General features: G+C 36.8%; 1 protein-coding gene across 2 annotated transcripts in view; it reads right to left on the bottom strand.

Annotated features, from left to right (window-relative positions):
* KCNQ5 (potassium voltage-gated channel subfamily Q member 5) overlaps positions 1–19,256 on the bottom strand; it is a 538,864-nt gene that overhangs the window by 171,387 nt on the left and 348,221 nt on the right. For both annotated transcript variants that reach the window (XM_090282660.1, XM_090282661.1), the window contains exon 2: positions 15,841–15,931. In XM_090282660.1, coding sequence (XP_090138786.1) covers positions 15,841–15,931 — 91 coding nt within the window. The remainder of the gene's footprint in view (positions 1–15,840; positions 15,932–19,256) is intronic.

The following is a 19,256-nucleotide window of genomic DNA, read 5'->3' as shown; positions in this document are numbered from 1 at the left end:
ACCTAAGTGCCTGTTGATAGACAAGTATATACAAAAGTGGTGATACATATATGTAACAGAATATTACTCAGCCATAAAAAGAATAAAATCTTGCCATTTACTAAAACATGGATGGACCTAGAGGTTATTATGCTAAGTGAAATAAGTCAGAGTAAGACAAATACCCTATGATTTCACTTGTATGTGGAATCTAAAGAACAAAATAAAGGAACAAGCAAAACAAAAACAAACCCATAGATATAAAGAACAAAGTGATGACTGCCAGATGGGAGGAGGATTGAGGGAATAAGCAAAAGTGAAAGGGTTCAAGAAGTGTGGTGAGGGATTGAGGTGCTGGGTGGTGTGGGCAGAGGGACTGAGAAAACAAAGAGAAAAAAACTCATGGAAACAAACAGCAATATGGGGATTTCTTGGGGGAAAGGGTTGTGGAGAGATGGAGGAGGGTAAAGGGGGGAAAAATGGTGATGGAAGGAGACTTGACTTGGGGTGGTGAGCACACAATACAGGGAACAGATGATACATTGTGGAATTGTGCCCATAATTTTGTTAACCAGTGTCACCCTAATAAATTCAATAAAAGGAAAAATACTACCAAATACTAGTTATAAAAACAGTCACAGGGATGTACAATACAGCACAGGGAATATAGTCAATAATATTGTAATAACTATGTATCACGTCAGATGGGGACTAGAATTATTAGGGTGATCACTTTGTAAGGTATATAGATGTCTAATCACTATGTTGTACACCTGAACCTAATATTGTACATCAACTGTAATTGAAAAATAAAATTTTAAATTTTGGAAATGACAAGCATATGGTTTATATTTGATACTATTATTTAAATGTTAAAATTTTTAAGTGTCATGGGAACTTTTAAGCAATGCTGAGCTGTGCAGGGAGGGTAATGGATGGCCACTGGACAAGCAGCATGCTCTCCACATCTTAGTGTCCTCAGGCTGGGACATGATTCATAAAAGTTGATTGTGGTTACTTGCTTTGGTGATATATATTTTGCCTATTATAAAAAGAACCCACTTGTTCATTTAAAATGTCAGTCTTATAAAAAGTGTCTAGTCACCATAGTGGTTAGAAATTTCTATCTTATAACTTAAAAAAGTTGTCATTGACAGAAACATAATGATGAATTTTGGTTCTGGCTACAGTTAAATCACATTGACATTTTATTTCATCTATCTATATTTCTGAATATTACTGAGACAAGAGAAAGATTAATCCTTCAATTTCAAATGGATTTTTCTTAGAATTGTTCTCAAGCAGTTAATTCTTTTTCTCTTTGGCTTTCCTGCTGTCGTTTCCTGAAAATCTCAAACTTTTGATATTTTTTTACTCCCAGTCGTCATTTGATGACATAGCAAGGGAAGTGCACACATGTAAGTTATCTAAACCTTCTTTTAAGTAAAATTCCCTTTGATCATTCTGTCCTAATGATACAGATGCTTGTACTAACAGCTGAACTCTTGTATTGATAGTTGCTATTTAGCTATTTGGCCAGGATTATTTATGTCAGAGGCTTCAGGCTAAGGGCTGATATTTTACTGCTCACAACAGTTTAAGTGAGTTGTACTCAAGGGTGCAGCAAATAGTCTGTCATGTTAGGAGGTGATTTTGATTTATCCAGTGATTGTTGGAAAGACAATGATATTTGGGGAACGTGCTTGATTTCTGCAAAGCACTGATCCCCCACAACCTTGTACATTTATGGGTGAAAAGAAACAAACCTTCCAAGGTGCTCCATCTCTTGGAGAACTCCATCCCTCTATCATGTGAGAAAATGGGCAACAGCAGGGGATGGCAATCACCCTAAAGCTTTGTGGATTTTTGTCCTAGATTTAGGATAATTAAAAACAGTTTTCAGTGAGAACTTTCAAAGAATTTTGCTTTAAAAAATTAATTAAATTCACTGGGTCCTCAGTGCAATGTTGGTCCATAGCTCCTTCAAGGGACAAGGGTCCATCCAGAGCTTTGCATCCATCATCCAGGAGCCACAAGACTTGGAATGAGACTGCTTGTAAGCTAATGCTCTAAGCATTTGAATTTCACTGTTGCAGTTGACCCAAGTGGTAAGCTATATCCTGGGAAATTGCCCAATGAAATGCCTCAAGTGTACATTTTAGCATAAGTAATTTTTGGCTTAAGGTTTCCAGGGGTGTGGCATAGAGAAGGGTATTAACATTACATCTGATTTCAGAGTGATTTGCTCACCATAATGATGGTGACTACTTTCTTGTACAATTTTCTCACTTTCCACTTCTCAGAGTTCCTTCTATTCCCCTACATACCCGTGATGTCCAAATCTCAACTCCCACATCCTCTGGACTATAGATACAGTATTTTCAGTGCTATCTGATGGTCCACAAATGAACGAAATGTAATATTTTAAAAACCAGCCTCTTTCCTCTGAACCTATTCTGTGTTCTCAGTTTGGGTAATGGCGTCACTATTCGACCACAGCCCAGAGTCAGGCTCACAGGCCTCTTCACCCTGTTTCTCACTTCAAATTCTGCCCCTCAAATGCTGCCTGAATTAAGTCTTTTCTCTTCTTCTCCTCCACTTCTGTTTTAGTCCAGATGCTCACTACATGGCTCAGAGCAATATAGCGGCCTCCATTCTTTCCCGAACCTTCTTCATCCCAGTTATGCTCCAAGGAATACTCAGAATTATCTTTCTCAAGACCACATTTGATCAGGTCATCGTGCTAATTAAAGACCTCCTTTTGATTTTCATCACTTATAGCATAAAATCCAAATGACTTTGTTTGGAAAACTCGGTTCTTTTCAGTATGGTTTCAACCTTCCTCGAGCCTCTGTTCATCTACCTGACCCCTTCTAAAATCTAGCCATACTGCCCAGATTTTTGTAACTCTAGACCAATCTAAAATATCCCCACCACTGACAGCCTTCCCTAACTCACAGTGGGGGAATTAATCACTCCCTCTGTTGTAACCAATTGTTCTTTTTATACATTTCTATTAAACCATCATATTGTGGATTACATAGTCTCTGATTCTGCTTGTTTTTGATTCTCTCACTCAAATTTGCTTCTCTCTGTCAAGGTAAGGAATTGGACCTTCTAATTCTGAAAATTATTTGGAATTTTATTTTAGGTTAAAAAAAATGGGAAAAGATAGAATAATCCAAATAAGATTAAGGAAGAGGCTAAGGCATAGAGCCTAGAACATAATAGGTACTTAAAAAATGCTTGTTTAATGGGAAATATGTGTCAGAAGTGAAATATAAATAATGTATTGCATGAGATCTGAGGAGGGAGTGATAACTACATTTAATTAAGTTCAATTGTTCTAAAATGCTATCATAGGAGGTTGTTTAGAAACATTAGTCCCTATTTCTTTTGCCACTAGAGTTCATTAGTGAATGACTCAGTCATTAGTAAATGACTTTTTAATTATAATATGCAAGTGTTGAATAACTGGCTAGGTCATTGCAGTAATTCTCTCCTGTTATATGATCCTACTCATTTTTAATGTTGGCTACCAATTCATTTTATACTATTATTCTTTATACTTAAAAAAATTCCTCAACCGAGGACATGCTTATTTATTTTAGAGAGAGGGGAAGGGAAGGAGAAAGAGAGGGAGAGAAACTTCAATATGAGAGAAATACATTGAGCAGTTTTCTCTTGTATGCTTCTGGACTAGGGACTGAACCCACAACCTAGGCATATACCTTGACTGGGAATCAAACCTGTGACCTTCAGTTTATGGGACAATGCTCCTAGTCACACTGGCAAGAACTATACTACTATTCTTTAATGTTAATGATCAGGCAGCTTTGATATTAGGTACAAATATTTGTTTTAATAACATAAATACTTGATTATCCCCGATTCAGAAGGGTAAGTGAAACTCAGCAGAAAAGGAGGATGAGTAGGGAAAAAAGGAAAAATTGAGCAAATAATTATTCTAGATTTTTGAATCATGTGTTGTCCAATACTTATATTTGCTTTTGTAGGTCTTCCATATGGATGAAAAATTGGTTTTGGAATTTCATACTGCTACAATTAAAAGATTTATTAAAATCAGAGTATTTTAATGTTTTTCTGAAGGCACTGAACTTATACACTAATTTATTTAAAAGCTTGCTAATAGCTGAGGAGAGCAAAATCTGTATCTACTCATTCATTTCACACACTTGATAGTTTTATCTTGTACCTCTTTTGTTTTAGCTTTGAGCATGTGTTTTGCTTAGGCATTGGAGAAAAAGTGGACACAATAACAAAAATCCACTTGTATTCTGGTGACAAAAACCAAATGAAAAAGAGTCACAAATAAATAAGAAAATAATAAATAGTGATAGATGCTATAGAGATAAGTAAACAAGGTTACATGTGGACAATCACTGCTGGTGTATTTAGATTGAATGGCCAATCACTTAATTTTCACATATTTATTGATCATCTCCTACATGCTAGGCACTGTGGTACATACAAACTAGTAAATACAAAGAATACTGACAGATAATTTTATTTTAGCCTAACAGAAATGAAATACATGTTTGGAAAACCTGCAATCATACTGGAGTGTGAATGCTGCTCTTGGCCATTTCCTCTGAGCTGCACTGAACCCCAGAGCACAGAGGAAGGTACCATCACATCTCCTGGAGAGTTAGGGTTAACTTCCAGGAAGAGAGGAGATGAGCCGAGATTTAAAAAATGAATAGGAATTACCAAGGTGGTGAAGAGAAATGGTAGAACTGGGCTTTTAAAATAGAAGAAATATAATAAATAAAGGCAGACATGGTATGCATGAAAGATATGAATGGCTTAGTATTGCTGGATGGTAGAGTGTGACAGTAAGAGTTTGTGTGTGTGTGTGTGTGCATGTTTACACATATATGTATAGGTAAACATACATATAACAATGCCTGTATGGCCAATTTTAAGGGAGATTGGTGTTAAAATGAGGCTAGAGATATAGGAAAAACCAGAGATATGCGAGAAGCCTGTATGTGGCAAGGTAAGGAATTAGATATTTTAATTCTAAATATTATTTGGAATTTTACTTTAAATGTTTTGAAAAAAAGATTTTATTTATTTATTTTTAGAGAGAGGGGAAAGGAGGGAGAAAGAGAGGGAGAGAAACATCAATGTGTGCTTGCGCCTTGCATGCCTCCAACTGGGGATCTGGCCCACAACCCAGGCATGTGTCCTGACTGGAATTGAATCTGCGACCCTTTGGTTTGCAGGCCGGAGGTCAATCCACTGAGCCACATCATCCACAGTGGAATTTTACTTTAGGTTAAAGCAGGAAAAGATAGAATAATCCAAATGTTACAGGTTTTTTACATATTGAGACAATATCAAAAGACAGAATTAAATAAAGTGAAAAATAAAGTTTACAATGATTACATCAAATTGTTTTATATTTGAAATAAAAGATTCTCAATTTCCTTGACTGTAACAGTCTTAAAATTTGATTCTACCTGCAGCACTATACAACACTTTTTCTATCTAAACTGCATAAAAGTTATTTTTTTATTACAATTTAGACTAAATTTAAAAATCTGAACTTTTGATGAATAGGTCTGTAAAGTGTAAAGATTTATTTGGCATAGCTTGGTAAAAAGGAGAGTAGAAAGGTCTGGATAAAGCATACTACAAACCACCACCTGACATATAGGTTTTTATCCTTTTGATTTACTTGACCTAAGGATGACAACCCACCCACCCACCCAACTTAGTGCCCCTGATGCCTTTCCCTTGAAAAGACCATGTTTTTAAGCAGAACACAATGTGCACTTCTGAGTAGGCAAAACAGATAAGCTTGTGCCCACCTATATACAGTGCTTTCCAGCCACAGTGCAATGACTGGACTGTTGGTCTTAATGCCAAGCCTGGTGTTAGAGCAAGTATGCTCACTGAGCAGAACAGGGTTTACGATGAAAACAGAGCTATGGCAAAGCACTCTAAACCTGTGGAAGCACAGATCCTACAAAAACAACAATCCTAACAATATTTCAGTAGTGTTAAAAAGATTTGTCAACATCAGAGATACAGAGAACAGACTGATGGTTGCCAGATGGGAGGGAGGTTGGGGGGTTGGGTGAAAAGGTGAAGGGATTAAGAAGTACAAATTGGAAGTCACAAAGCAGTCATGGGGAAGTAACATACAGGATAGAAAATAGAGTCAATAATATTGTCATAACTATGTGTGGTGTCACGCAGATACTAGACCTATCAGGGGGATCAACTCGTAAATTATATAAATGTCTAACCACTATGTTGTACACCTGAAACTAATATAAAATAATATTAAATGTCAAATGGAACTATAAAATAAAAAAGATATGTCAAAAAATAAAAGCTATATTTGTATAATCTAAAAAAAAAAAAAAAAGAAAAAAAGCTATGTCAAATTCTAAAGAGGAAATGCTGCAGTAACCCTGGCTTTCACAACACAAATGTGAAGGCAGCTTGATGGAAGGATGCTGGGAAGTGTTCAGGCTGCTGAGTTACCGAGACAAAGGCCCCGCATCACACGTCACTAGTAGATAGGTTTGCAGGTTTTGCAAAAAATGTAGTGATGCTAAAGATAGATCTCTTTTACTTATCACCTTACATTTGTATCTTTTACACAGAGACTGGGAGAATTGCCTAAAAGCACTTCCAAGGCAAAGCAAGTGCCCAAATAAAGACGGCAAACAGGGGCAGTTAGCACTCTTCCAGGCTTGCTGCGTTCAGCTGGGCCAATATGCTTTATGTTCAGCTGCTGATATATGGGAAAATCATCTTTAACTTCCATGTTACATTGATGTCATTATTCTATTTAAAACTGTATATCAGGTAATTTGTGTTATGAAAACGTAGGGTGAGAAAAGGGACTGCATATACATAAAACTCAAAATTCTCCACCTAATTTAGTTAGAAAAATAATTTTGAAGAACAATCACAGACAGGGATGGGTACAATATGAGCATTTCAGTGTACAGCTGGTGTGTAATGTGTGCAATGCCTCTGGCTCACAGCCTATCTGGTAGGTGATTAGTGAATACAGGATGAGTGAAAAAAAAAAAAAAAGGATCAATGAGCCGCTCAAAATTAAAAAAAAAAAAAAAATCTTTCAATTTGTAGAGGTGACTCAAGGAAACACTTGTCCTCACAGCTATTCTTCTGAAGGACCCAGTGTGGTGTTTCCCATTTTTGATCTCCAGCCTAGAGCTCTGCATTGCTTCCTGACCTGGTCACACAGTTCAATTGCCTCAGCTAGTTGAATGCCTATCCATGCCTGGCAACAGTGACCCTTCCTGTGCCATTTTCCACTGCTGTGGACCATGGGTCCAAACCAGAAGATGTCCCAGGAAGGAGCCTGATGAAGAGAAGCAAATGGGTTGGGTTAACTGGAACAGAAAACCTTATAGCTTTATGGAGTTGTAATCAACTCCCAAGTTCTCCAGTTTTTATTATCATGATGTTGAAGGGGCAGGGATGCCTACTTCTGCATAACATTCTCCCATTATGTTAGGGTTTCTCTTTGCATTTTAAAAATACTCACTTGAGGATATATTTATTGATATCTACATCTATCTATCTATCTATCTATCTATCTATCTATCTATATAGAGAGGCTGCCTCTTGTATGTGCTCCAACCAGGGATTGAACCTGCAACCTTTTGGTATACAGGAAGACACTCCAACCAATTGACCCACCTGGCCAGGGATCTCTTTGCATTTTATATTGATCTGTACTTGATTTTACCTGATGAAAAAATGTTCAGTAAAGTTGGGGGAGGGGAGTGAGAAACAGAATGAATCTTCCCTCTTGCTTTTACTCCCCCCACTTCTCCAAGGGTGGTTGAGGTCTGGGGTTTGCATATCCTTGTTAAGGCTGTTCTGTAGTGTTCTTCCATGGAAGGCTTTCCAGGTTTTCCCATGATGCTGAGATCTTCCAGGGCTGAATTGCCCTCAATTAGTCTTCAGCAAGCCAAGGCTGGAGGGCCTGTCACACAAGCACAGTCTCTTTTCCTGTTCTCCATTTTCCAGTAATGGTCCGTGGATTCATTGTGATTTATAGTCCTGAAGGGAGCCAGGTCTGCAGCATTTTCATTGAATCCAGCCTGTAATGTTGTTTGTCAAGCTGCCATTTACAGCTTGGAAATTTTTTCTCTAATCTACTGTGCAGAAGCACGATATATCTTGTCACCTTAATTGTGACCCCTGATGTATGGCTGCATGGGAACAGGGGACATGCCCACTGCTTCCAGGTTTTGGCCTTGTGCAGTACCAAACCAACATTTAATATATGGAAGTGATTAGTGGTCATCTACATTGAAGATAGTTTTTGATAACCTTATTTGTGATTTTCATGAGAAATAGATGAATCGTTCATGTGCATGTGTCTTAAAGAGGGAATTAAAAAATAATGAATTAATCAATTTGTCTTTCATCTCCTAGTTTCACCATTTAGTCTCTATAAACCCATGATTTCAAGGTTTTAATTTTTTCTAGAGTTGGTCAGAAGTTGTAGATAAGAATGTGCTTTAGATATGCTTCCAGAGCAGGGCAATGTCTTATTCATATTTGGGATTTCAGTCTCCAGCACAGAGGCTGGAATGTAGGAAGCACTTAATATATGCATATCTTTGAATTAACATTGCAATAAATTAAGGACCTGGGTCTGGAGAAATTAGGAGAGAGGGTAGGTAGGATCCAAGGAAATATCTGGAAATCTGTGGAAATATACAGGATTAGACATCAGCTGGGAATCCAGGATGGGATATAGGTCAGAGCAATATGTAGATCTAAGTCAGAGAGGCAGTGAGAAGACAGAGGGTGAATGGGAACCACACTGCCTCAAAAACATCTGAAATGAGGCCGGAAGTGAGCAGGTTGGAGCCAGGTTCCAAATAGTGAAAATTATTGAAGCTTGGAAAGAACATAAGAGAAGGGTGTTTTTCCTTTATTGCCAACTATGTTGAATTGTTATTTTCTAACAACCCTCAAATGTTTACCATACCACCTTGTTTCTCTCTCTCTCTCAGTCAAATATACTTTTGTGGAGTTCAAAAGGACATAGGAGATCAGAGCAGACCTGGCCCAGTGTGGCTCATTGATAGCTCTAAGGATGTCTGCTGGGCTGCTCATCAAGTCTTGAAACAAAATTGTACAGAGCAACTCTGTGATATAGACTGGACCACCCGGTTAGACACAAATGTTCACATCAGAAGCGTGGAAAGTTCTTTCCTTCCTTAATTGTAGACAGAGACCTGTTCTTTTTCAGACACTATTTCATTATCTTTAACTTGAATAACTCTTGGCTCTAATATATGAAATACTTTTCATAAGGCAACTTACTATATTATTATCCTTCAGTTAAGAGTCTGTAGGTGTTAAATCACTGCTTTTTCTTTTCAGTTGTCAGCAGATTGATGAGGGTCGTTAGTCTCCATAAATCATTTTAAAATTTATTTGCATTTCCCTTGATGAAAGACAAGCAAAGGAAAATAATTGCACTTTTCAATGCTCATTGGGATATTCTGAGAGCTTTCTGTAGTAAATTACAGGGGTGTGATAAGCAACATGAAGCATCACTCATTCCTCATATCTGATTGTTTAATATCCTAGACTCTGTCACTTCCCTTACAAACATAAGGTTTAATATCCTTGAATGGATTCTTATCTGTTATACTCTCTTTACAATGTTTAATGCTAGAGCTTTAAATGTGAAGACTTAATGTAATCTTTTTCACACCAAATCTATACACTTTTATGTGCAAATCTTTCTATTTTGCAAGTGTGTTTATGACTGATTTTTCCCTTCTCTACTAATGCTGACTGATAGAAAATGGCAACAATCGCTCTAATTCTTCAGTAGTGTGTCATATCATGGATACTTATATGGCAATTAAAAACAATCCTACAGGCACCCAAATTAGAAGAAAACAAACCTGCAACACAGATGAATTATGAAACTGTTATTAGCTTTTCAAGAGGACCCTTGACTTTACAAAAGGATTCACTAAAGAGCTTCTTTAAATAGTAAGCTCCACTAGTGCATTTAAGATATAATTAGATCTGCCTAAATTAGATTTGTACATGTTTCAGGAACTGATTCATTGCAAAGTAACAGCAAATCCATGTTTGCTTTGCTACATGAAGCAAAAAACAGCAAATATGCATATGCTCTATCTAGAATGTGCCAAGCACCCAGATGTTTGGGCAAACCTGGATATTTGACCATGTGTTTGAGTACTTGTCCAGATGCTTAGTACAATCCACTTGTGGTTTGGAGTCTTTCTAGCACAGTAGGAGGATAGAGGCACAAATTTGCTGAGATATTCTCTATCTTGCTAAAATTGATAATGGCAATCTTTTTACTGCTTGTGGCCAGGCACTTTTAGAAATGATCACCTTCAGTGAACATTTTACAGATGCTATTCATCACTTTACTTAAATGGAGAGGTACCCATTTTCAATGTGTTGAACAATCTGTGTTAAAGGCCTAAAATGGATACTTTAAAATTAATTTGGAAGGCATGAAGTTATCCAATTGAGAAGAAATACACTCTAAACAGCATTGTTCTTAAGAAGTAGAACATGAAATTCTAAAACATATAACCTCAGGTAATAAAATCAAAACAAGTAAAAACAAGAATCTACACAATAGTTTAACCTGGAAATAGGAGTACTCCCTTCAATAGCATAATGTTCATCTGAACAAAGTGAACTGGGACTAGAGACACAACTTTACACTTGACTATTTACCCTGCAGGCCAGGTCGTTGACTGCTTACACAGTAGTATTTAGAATTCTTTATACAAAGATCTTATATGGGTCTGAACTGATACACCTATTTTTGATAAGTTTGTAAATAGACCTTTTATAAAAAAGAAACTAACATCCCTAGTAAAAGGGTGTAGGCATCACTTGGCATATTTGGAACCAAAAAGAAGCCTTAGACATTAGTACTTTCCTTATTGGTGGAAAATGCACTATGATACACCTGTCAATCTTGATTAAGAAGCAAGAGAATGAGGTTACTGGATGCCTTGAAGGCATTCCAGGTTTCCAGTCAGCCAGGTCATGGAATCCTGGCTTTGTTTGACAATGGGTATATCATCTTGAAACTTAGTCATTCAGTAAAATGGGAGGAGAAATATTTATATTGTAAGTTTTTTTCCTTTTAATAAGAAATCAATGAGTCATAAATAAAAGTGACTTAAAAAATGCAAACTCCCCCTTGGCTTTGAAGAATTCACAAAAGATAAGAAATTAACACCAGCTTTTAACTATCTTTGGTATGTGGGCACACGGCTTTGTGTAATGATCTAGAATTCATAAGCTTTATCCCCAGAGAGAGGGCAGCGCTAGGTCCCCAGTCAGGTCTGCTATTATCCCTGCCCAGTGCTCCACTCAGAAGAAGAGCTTATAAAGCCATGACATTGTCATCAGATACATTTATCAAAAAATTACAATAGTAAAAATCTGTTTCATTAGTCATCAAAAATAAGTAGTTATTGTGAACACATGCTGCTGCTGAATGCATATCATTGAGTCAATTTTAGTTAAATGAACATGTTTGTGTAAAAAGTTGCCTTAATTAACAGTGTTTGTGGTGAGAAATCTCTTGCAAAAATACGTTTTCCTTTAGAAAAGTATGTTTTCTCAAATACAGCATTTTCAAAAATTCTACTATTAACCCCTTGTGTCTTTATTACACCCCGTTATATATATAGAAGAGCCAGTGATCATAATATTTGTTACCTTTCTAAGCACTGGAATTTAATACTCACAACTTTATGAATAAGGTATATTATTAGCCACTTTTAACCAATGAGAAAAATAAGACACAGAAAGTGATTTCCCAAAATCACACAGCTAAAAAGTGGTAGAAGTGAATTTGAACTCAACAGTGTCAGTCACGTTCTTAAGTCTAGGCTCTGCTGCTTCTGTGGAGAGAAATAAGGGAACCTCGTATATATCATGAAACCCCAGTTCACATGACTGAAAAGAATAAAGGAGCAAATTAACAGGAGTATTCATTTGGCTTGTAACTGAGGAAAGTCCATTACAAGTTTGCAAGTAGTATTGGGGGCACAACTCTGGATGAGAATAATGGGAGCCTCCCCTTGGGGTCAAATATGGAGATCTGAGACTCTATGAGGGCCCCAGGAGGTGAGCAAGACCAAATCCTATGATGCTTAGTGCCCTCAAGGAAATAGGTGGAGATGTGAGTGTCAAAGAGGGCCCTCGGCAGTTTGTCCGGGGGTCAGTTTGCCTGGAGTGTGCTGCCTGTCAAAAGTGTGGGTACCTTTATTTGTACAGAAATAGAATCAGAAGTTAGAAACATTTTTTAATATGTTAAAAAAATCCAATTGGGACAATTATGAAAAATATACAATTTTGATGTTTGATTTATATATAATTCTTCTAAATTTATTATCTGTTGTACTTGTGACCAAAAGTTTCCAAGGTGACTTCTGTAAACACTTAAAAAGCCATTTCTAAAGGGGTGGGCAAGATGAGGGGGAGCAATAGGGAAAAAGTGGGACAACTATAATAGAAAAACAAACAAACAAACAAAAAAGCCATTTCTATTACTATTTGGATAGCAGTTCTTTAGCTATGCTCCATTTTGTAAACTAAAAACACTGCTAGTCAGAATTGTGTTCTACGAATTATGTTTGATTAGATATTCAGAGGATAAATGGACTTTGAAATCAGGTTAACTATCTCAAACATGCATGTTAAAAGAATAAATAAGAGATTCCCTAAATCATTAAGGTTGCTCTTGTTTTTATTTCCCCTCAGTATCCTACAACTAATTGAACTCTTATGGTATACTATGTTAACTAATTCATTAATTATTAAAGAATAAATAAAAAGGCTATACTTGCTTTTTTTGTTGTTGTTAAATGTAGTTATGGGAGAAAACATTAATGAAGAAGAATAACATCAGTGCAATCTTTGACCTGTAACACAGTCTGCATATTTCTAGGTAGGTTTTAAGAATACACATTGGGTTCAGACACACCCTGACAATTTATCACTATAGTACAAAAATAGGAGGGAAAGCAAACCCTCTCCCTATGGAAAGTCAGGTAGCAATATTTTTCTGAGAACATCTGTCTACAGAAGTTACCACCATGCTCAAAACAACGGCCTCATTTACATCAAGGGACTAAATTCAAAGGTATTCAAGACTGAAAAAGGATATACAAATGACAAACAGGTACATGAAAAGATGCTCAACAGCACTAATCATCAGGAAAATGCAATGAGATACCACCTCACACCTGTTAGAATGGGTATTATAAAAAAAAAAAACAAGAGATAACAAATGGTGGCTGGGATGCGGAGAAAAGGGAATTCTCATGCACTGTTGATGGGAACATAAATTGATATTGTCACTATAGAAAATAATATGGAGGTTCCTCGAGAAGTAAAAAATAGAACTACCATATATATGATCCAGCAGTCTCACCTCTGGGTATACACCTGAAGAAAATGAAATAAGGATCTCAAAGAGGTATCAGTACCCCTATCTTCACTGCAGCATTATTTACAATAGCCAAGACATAAAACAAACTAAGTGTATATCAACTAAGAAAGGCATAAAAGAACTGTGATATATAAAGAAATATTCAGCTATAAGAAGAAAGCTATCTTGTCATATGTGACATCATGGATGGATCTTGGGGGCATTATGCCAAGTGAAATAAGTCAGGCAGAAAAAGACAAATGTTGTACGATCTCATTTCTATGTGAAATCTAAACAACAACAACAAAGAAACAAAGAAACAAACAAACAAACAAAAGCCCAAACCAAACTCATAGAAACAGAGAGATTAGTGGTGTTAGGGGTGAGAGGTGGGGCAGATGGGTGAAGGTGGTCAGCTTCTAGTTCTAAAACAAATACATTCTGAGCACCTGATAAACAGCATGGTATTTGTGGTTGACAATACTGTACTATATACTTGAAAGTGGCTAAGAGAGTAGAACTTAAAAGTTCTCCCCCACTACACACAACAATGGTAACTATGTGAAGTAATGAAGTGTTAGTTAACTTTATTGTAGTAATCATTTCACAGTATACACATATATGAATCATCACATTATACATCTTAAAACTTACACAATGTTATATGTCAATTATATCTCAATAAAGCTGGCAAAAAATGATTGAGGGACATGTGTCAACATCTACATTTTTATCTTCTCAAGTGCATTCTACTGACTAAACGGATCAATTGTTCAGAAGTTTAAAAATCAAGATACTAATCAGCTTTGAGGTTTTTAATAACATGGTTTCCTTTGGACTATTTACAAACTCATTAGCAATAACTGAGTTTATATTTCATAGATTCAGAGGAGGTAAACCTAACATTTTGGATTCCTGATCTGGTGATAAGAGAAACCTTTTTGTGACATTCCTATGTTTGATTTACACATACTATATATCATTGGTCATCCAGTTTTTCATGTTCCCAAGTCTAACAATCAGATTTATATTTTCACTCTGAAGTTCCCAATTGTAGTTCTGTATATGAACTACATATACAGCTTAGACCTTGGGCTCAGGTCACTTATTGTTATCAAAGGGGTGCATGAGGCTAAAAGGCCGCTTGTGACCCATATGGAAACCTTGCAAATGCAACAAATCCCCAGTGAGCTCTTTGGTCTGTCTGGCTGTTCTCTATCTGGAAGTTTGAAGGAGTAACTTTAATTGAGCACAATTTGTGTGGAAACAAATTGGAATAGATTTATTTCAGTCTCAAAAATGATTTCTCCCTGAAGTAGGACTGAAATTTGAAGTTTTGGTAACATCTAGCCATCTGAAGACATACAGACGAAGAGCAGCTGCCCTCCACTCAGGTTAAACTAGCTGACATCTTTCAGTTTCCACCTTCAAGGTAAGAATAATTTTCTTCTATTAAATATTTATTGCTGTACATAAACCAATGTCTGTTTGTTAGGGTACACAGTCTTCTTGTGCCATCCCCTCTTTCTCTCTCCTCTTTGTGGTTCACCAGCTTTTACAGCAGAAGTGAATTCCAGTTTAGAGATGGTTCAGGCAGTTCTGAAACTGTCAAGCCCGATATTTTTGGATTAAGCGAATGGGTCAGAATGTATGTAAATGAACCAAACTTTCAAAGAGATGTGATTTGAGTATACAGTGCGATAGTTTAGTTGTAATAGAAAGTATAAGAGTTCAAAAATCCCAGAATAGTTCAGAATAAAATATCTTGGGGTCTTTTTTCATTTTAAAACAAATTGAGCAATTCTGTGTGGTTGAAGACTGACAGCAAACTGTAGAATTTCTCATCAGGTAACTATATTAGCAGCAAAACTCATAATGCATTCTGTTGGTTAAAAAGAGCATAAAGGAGTATTCTGTTTTTATTTTTTGAATGATGTGTTATATTCTCATAGATCTTAGCCAATTATATTTATCTGCTGCTAAATTGTGATGATTGGAAAATGCTCTCTATCTTGTAACTTTTAGCAATGGAATGAGAGACCTCATGAACATTAATTCTTCTTATAATTTATATAATTTATTTGTTACCATATTTGTAGATAAACATCATTAAAACTGCTTCCAAGTATTCACTTCTATTTATGATGTAACTGTAACACAAGCTATTGCTATATAATAGCAATCCCGAATATAGCTACATATTCCTGAGGACTGACTAAAGGTTAAAATGGTAAGCAAATGTTTCAGTGATCTTTGAAACTTACACTTCACAGTAACTTTTTTCCAGATAGGACTTTTTTGTGTACTATATTATAAATATTACGGGCAGTTCTTATATTACATTAACTTTATGTACATTTTTGTTCGTAGGTTTCACTTACCAGGATCAGGAGGCAGCTTGAGGCCAATTTTGTGTGCTCGGGGATGGTGGAAAACACTGACAAAATCAAGCAACCAAACACAAGGAGAAAGCTGCAAAACAACAAAGAGAAATCTGATGAGAACCTTGCCTTATCACCACAGACATAACTTTTTCTTTCTAATGAATAAAGCACCAGATCCATTTGAATTGGCATTGATTAAATCATAACAGCCCTGGAAGGGACGAGCCATTTTGAATAGCAAAATACAATATGAAGTAGGGTGGACTTGATTTTACCTGAGAGCAACTCCACTGAACTACAGACAGAGCCTGCCATTCAGCTTCTCCCTCTGTCATGTCCCCAAACGCCCAGGTCAGCCACCTGTCTGACCCCGCGCTGCAGTCCAACTCAATAACTTTTTGTTCTATAAAACAGGGAGCAAATATTTTACCTCATTTATTTTCTGGTTTGTTTCCTTTCTCATTTGTACCCCTTGTTAACAAAGAGAAGGTTGCGGGTGTCTGTTGCATGCTGTATGTAAATGTCCATATCTCAGAATGTGCAAATTTCCCATAAATGCCTTTCCCAAGCAGGGGTCCTGAGAAAGGTCCAGAAAGTGTGTTCTTGCTCCCCTATCCTGGGAGCATGTGCAGTAGCTGCTTCCCTTTGAAAGAAGCAGAATCTGCCTCATGGTTAGCAGTTCTGGTGAAACATGAAGTGTGCTAAGTGGTTGTTATAAGCTCCTGGCTCATTTTCAGAGCCTGATATTGTTCAGAAATTCTCTTTTGTCATTGTTTATAATGGTAATAAGAATAAAAAAGGAAAGGAATGATTTCCTCTGATACCCATTTTCCATTTCCTTCCAGTCAAACTACCAGAGAAAGGACCCCTCTGCTGCCTGTTCATACACAATGAAAGGGAGAGAAAGTCAGGAGCAGACTTTTCTACCAATAAATCTACAAAAGTTTTTATTCTTAGAAATATGAAACTTCTGAGGTCCAGAGGAGGAACTGAGTTCCCAAGGAAATGTCTAATAAAAAGGGAAGGATCTGTTTTAAAGTTGAAGTTATTTATCCTGAAATGCAAGATTAAAAACAAAAACCTAAAGCAACAATACCCAAGCTGCTTGTTCTAGGCCATCATTTTTACTTTTACTCATCTCTGGTAAATTCATAAAATAATCTCTCTGAAAATATCAGTTTCCATGTTCTTTTGTATGGCAGAGGAGTTAGTCCCTGCCTCCTCTTGGCTTGCCTTGACAAGTCTTACAAGCTTTTTTACTGTACTTGGGAGCACCCAAGGGCCTAGAGCCAAGGATTGGTGAATTATGGTCTTGGGAACAAATCTGTCCTCTAATGACTGTTTTTTAAAAATAAGTAAAGTTTTATTGGCACACAGCCACATCCATTTGTTTATGTATTGTCATGCTACAACTGCAGGACTGAGTAGTGTGTAGAGACAGTAAGGTGGACAAGAATAAAATATTTACTCTCTAGCCCTTCAGAGGAAAATTTCCCCAACTCCTAACTGATACCATGTATCCCTTATCTCTTTGTATCTATCCCAACAGAACCAGAATGCAAGTTCATAACTGCTCATATTCTATGTGTTGGAAACAATTACCAACGTCCATAGAGGGTTTTCTACAAGCTGCTACATGGGGCTAGCCCCTTTCACATGCACTAACCACGTTATCCGCACAAATCTATGAAATAGAAGTATCATTATTCCCATTTTAAGATATGGAAACTGAGAATTAAGAACATTTTAACTCATCCAAGGTTGTGCAGCAGAAAATGTTCCAGCACTGTCTGCCCTGGCTGTCTGTCATGTCGGTGCTGCAGAATGAGCACGCGTAGCTGAGAACAGCAATCACACTGTTGGTTCAGCAAGACTTTTGGGAATATTTCTCTATTTTTTCAAACTGAGAGGGAAATAATTATCGTTCCAAATACAAGTCTCTAAGGAAAAGGAGTTTACTAGCGAGAAACACCTAGTACACAATGTTAATAACGACTCATAATACTTTTCATTCATGCATAGAATGACTCAAGATACTTTAGATTATTTAGTTGGTCCTACTGGGTTAAAAATTACAAACTAGAAATCAAATTTCATTGCACCTATATGAACTGAAAACTCCTAATGAGAAGAAAAAAGTCAGGAATCACTAAGGTATTTTGGAGGATGACATGGCATCAAATAAAGACAGTGACACACGTTTCTCCTCTGGTGAGTGCCTGTTATCTAGATATGCTTTAGGAAAAGCAAGCATGGGGGATTATTGAATCACTAAGACACCTTCTTCCTCCCAAATCATCCCAATGGTAGCTATGTTTGTATTCAAAACAGATCTATATCATGATTCTTTTTGATGGTTCCTTCCTTGTTAATCATTTTGTGTTTAATATTTTTACCTCATGTCACTAGTTTGCCCATCTTCTTCCTTGGGATGATCTTATTCTCCTTTTTAATAAGAGTAGTTTCTGCACTAGAATCCTGTCATTACTATAGGGGCTTATCTGAAGACTGTAAGTCAAAGACTTCCAATGTTCCTGCTTCCCAAGGGGTATGGATGAACAAGTACATTCATTAGTTCATCAGTTCCTTCCCCTTTTCCTTCCTGCAGCCACTCATCCATTTATCCAGTCAGCAAATATTGATTATATACTTAATATTAGGCTCAGCCTTGGGAATATAAAAATAAACAGAATTCTTTTTTTTTTTTTTTTTTTTTGCCTTTGGAATTTTGGGTCTATTGAGGCACACAGAGAACTAAACAGATGCAAACAGAAAATTAAAATTCTGAGTGCTGATTGCAAAGACAGGGAAAATACAGGGGATGAAAGAAGACACAGGAGGGAAGGGGTTAGGCGGGATGGATTATATTTAATTTGTGGGGTCAAATGCAAAGTGAAAATACACGGACCTTTGTTAGAAAATTGTTAAGAATTTCAAGATGGTGAGAGCAGAACATGACACCAAGTGTAGCATCCTTCTAACTGCTGGGCTCCACGGGACTGAACAGGTTGCATGCCCATGAAACTAGAGTTGGGGTTAGAAAAGACTTTCTGGAAAAAGTACTGACCAAACTCATCCCTGAAGGTCCTGCAGGTTAGTTTGCACAATTGTTGAAATGCCTAGTCCATGAGACTGTGTGGGTTAAGGCCAGGTGCAAGCGCAGTGTCACTAAAATTCACCAATTAATCAATAAATTAGAGTTCGTGGATGCCTGCTAGCTAGCTTATCCTCTGGTGGTACATGGAAAGTGTAAGGTAGGTCACTCCTGCAAAATCAATTTCTGTATAAGAATCATTTCAGTTCAGTTGAAAACATGTACTGAGTACCCATTGTAAAAGACACTGTGCCAAGCACTACCAAGACACAAGGATGAATTAAAGAAGTTTCTACCCTTAAGGAATTGAAAATCTAGT

Source organism: Furipterus horrens, unplaced genomic scaffold (assembly GCF_987537825.1).
Source record: "Furipterus horrens unplaced genomic scaffold, mFurHor1.1.pri manual_scaffold_6, whole genome shotgun sequence".
Taxonomy (NCBI): Eukaryota; Metazoa; Chordata; class Mammalia; order Chiroptera; family Furipteridae; genus Furipterus; species Furipterus horrens.
This window is presented reverse-complemented; position numbering and strand designations above follow the sequence as displayed.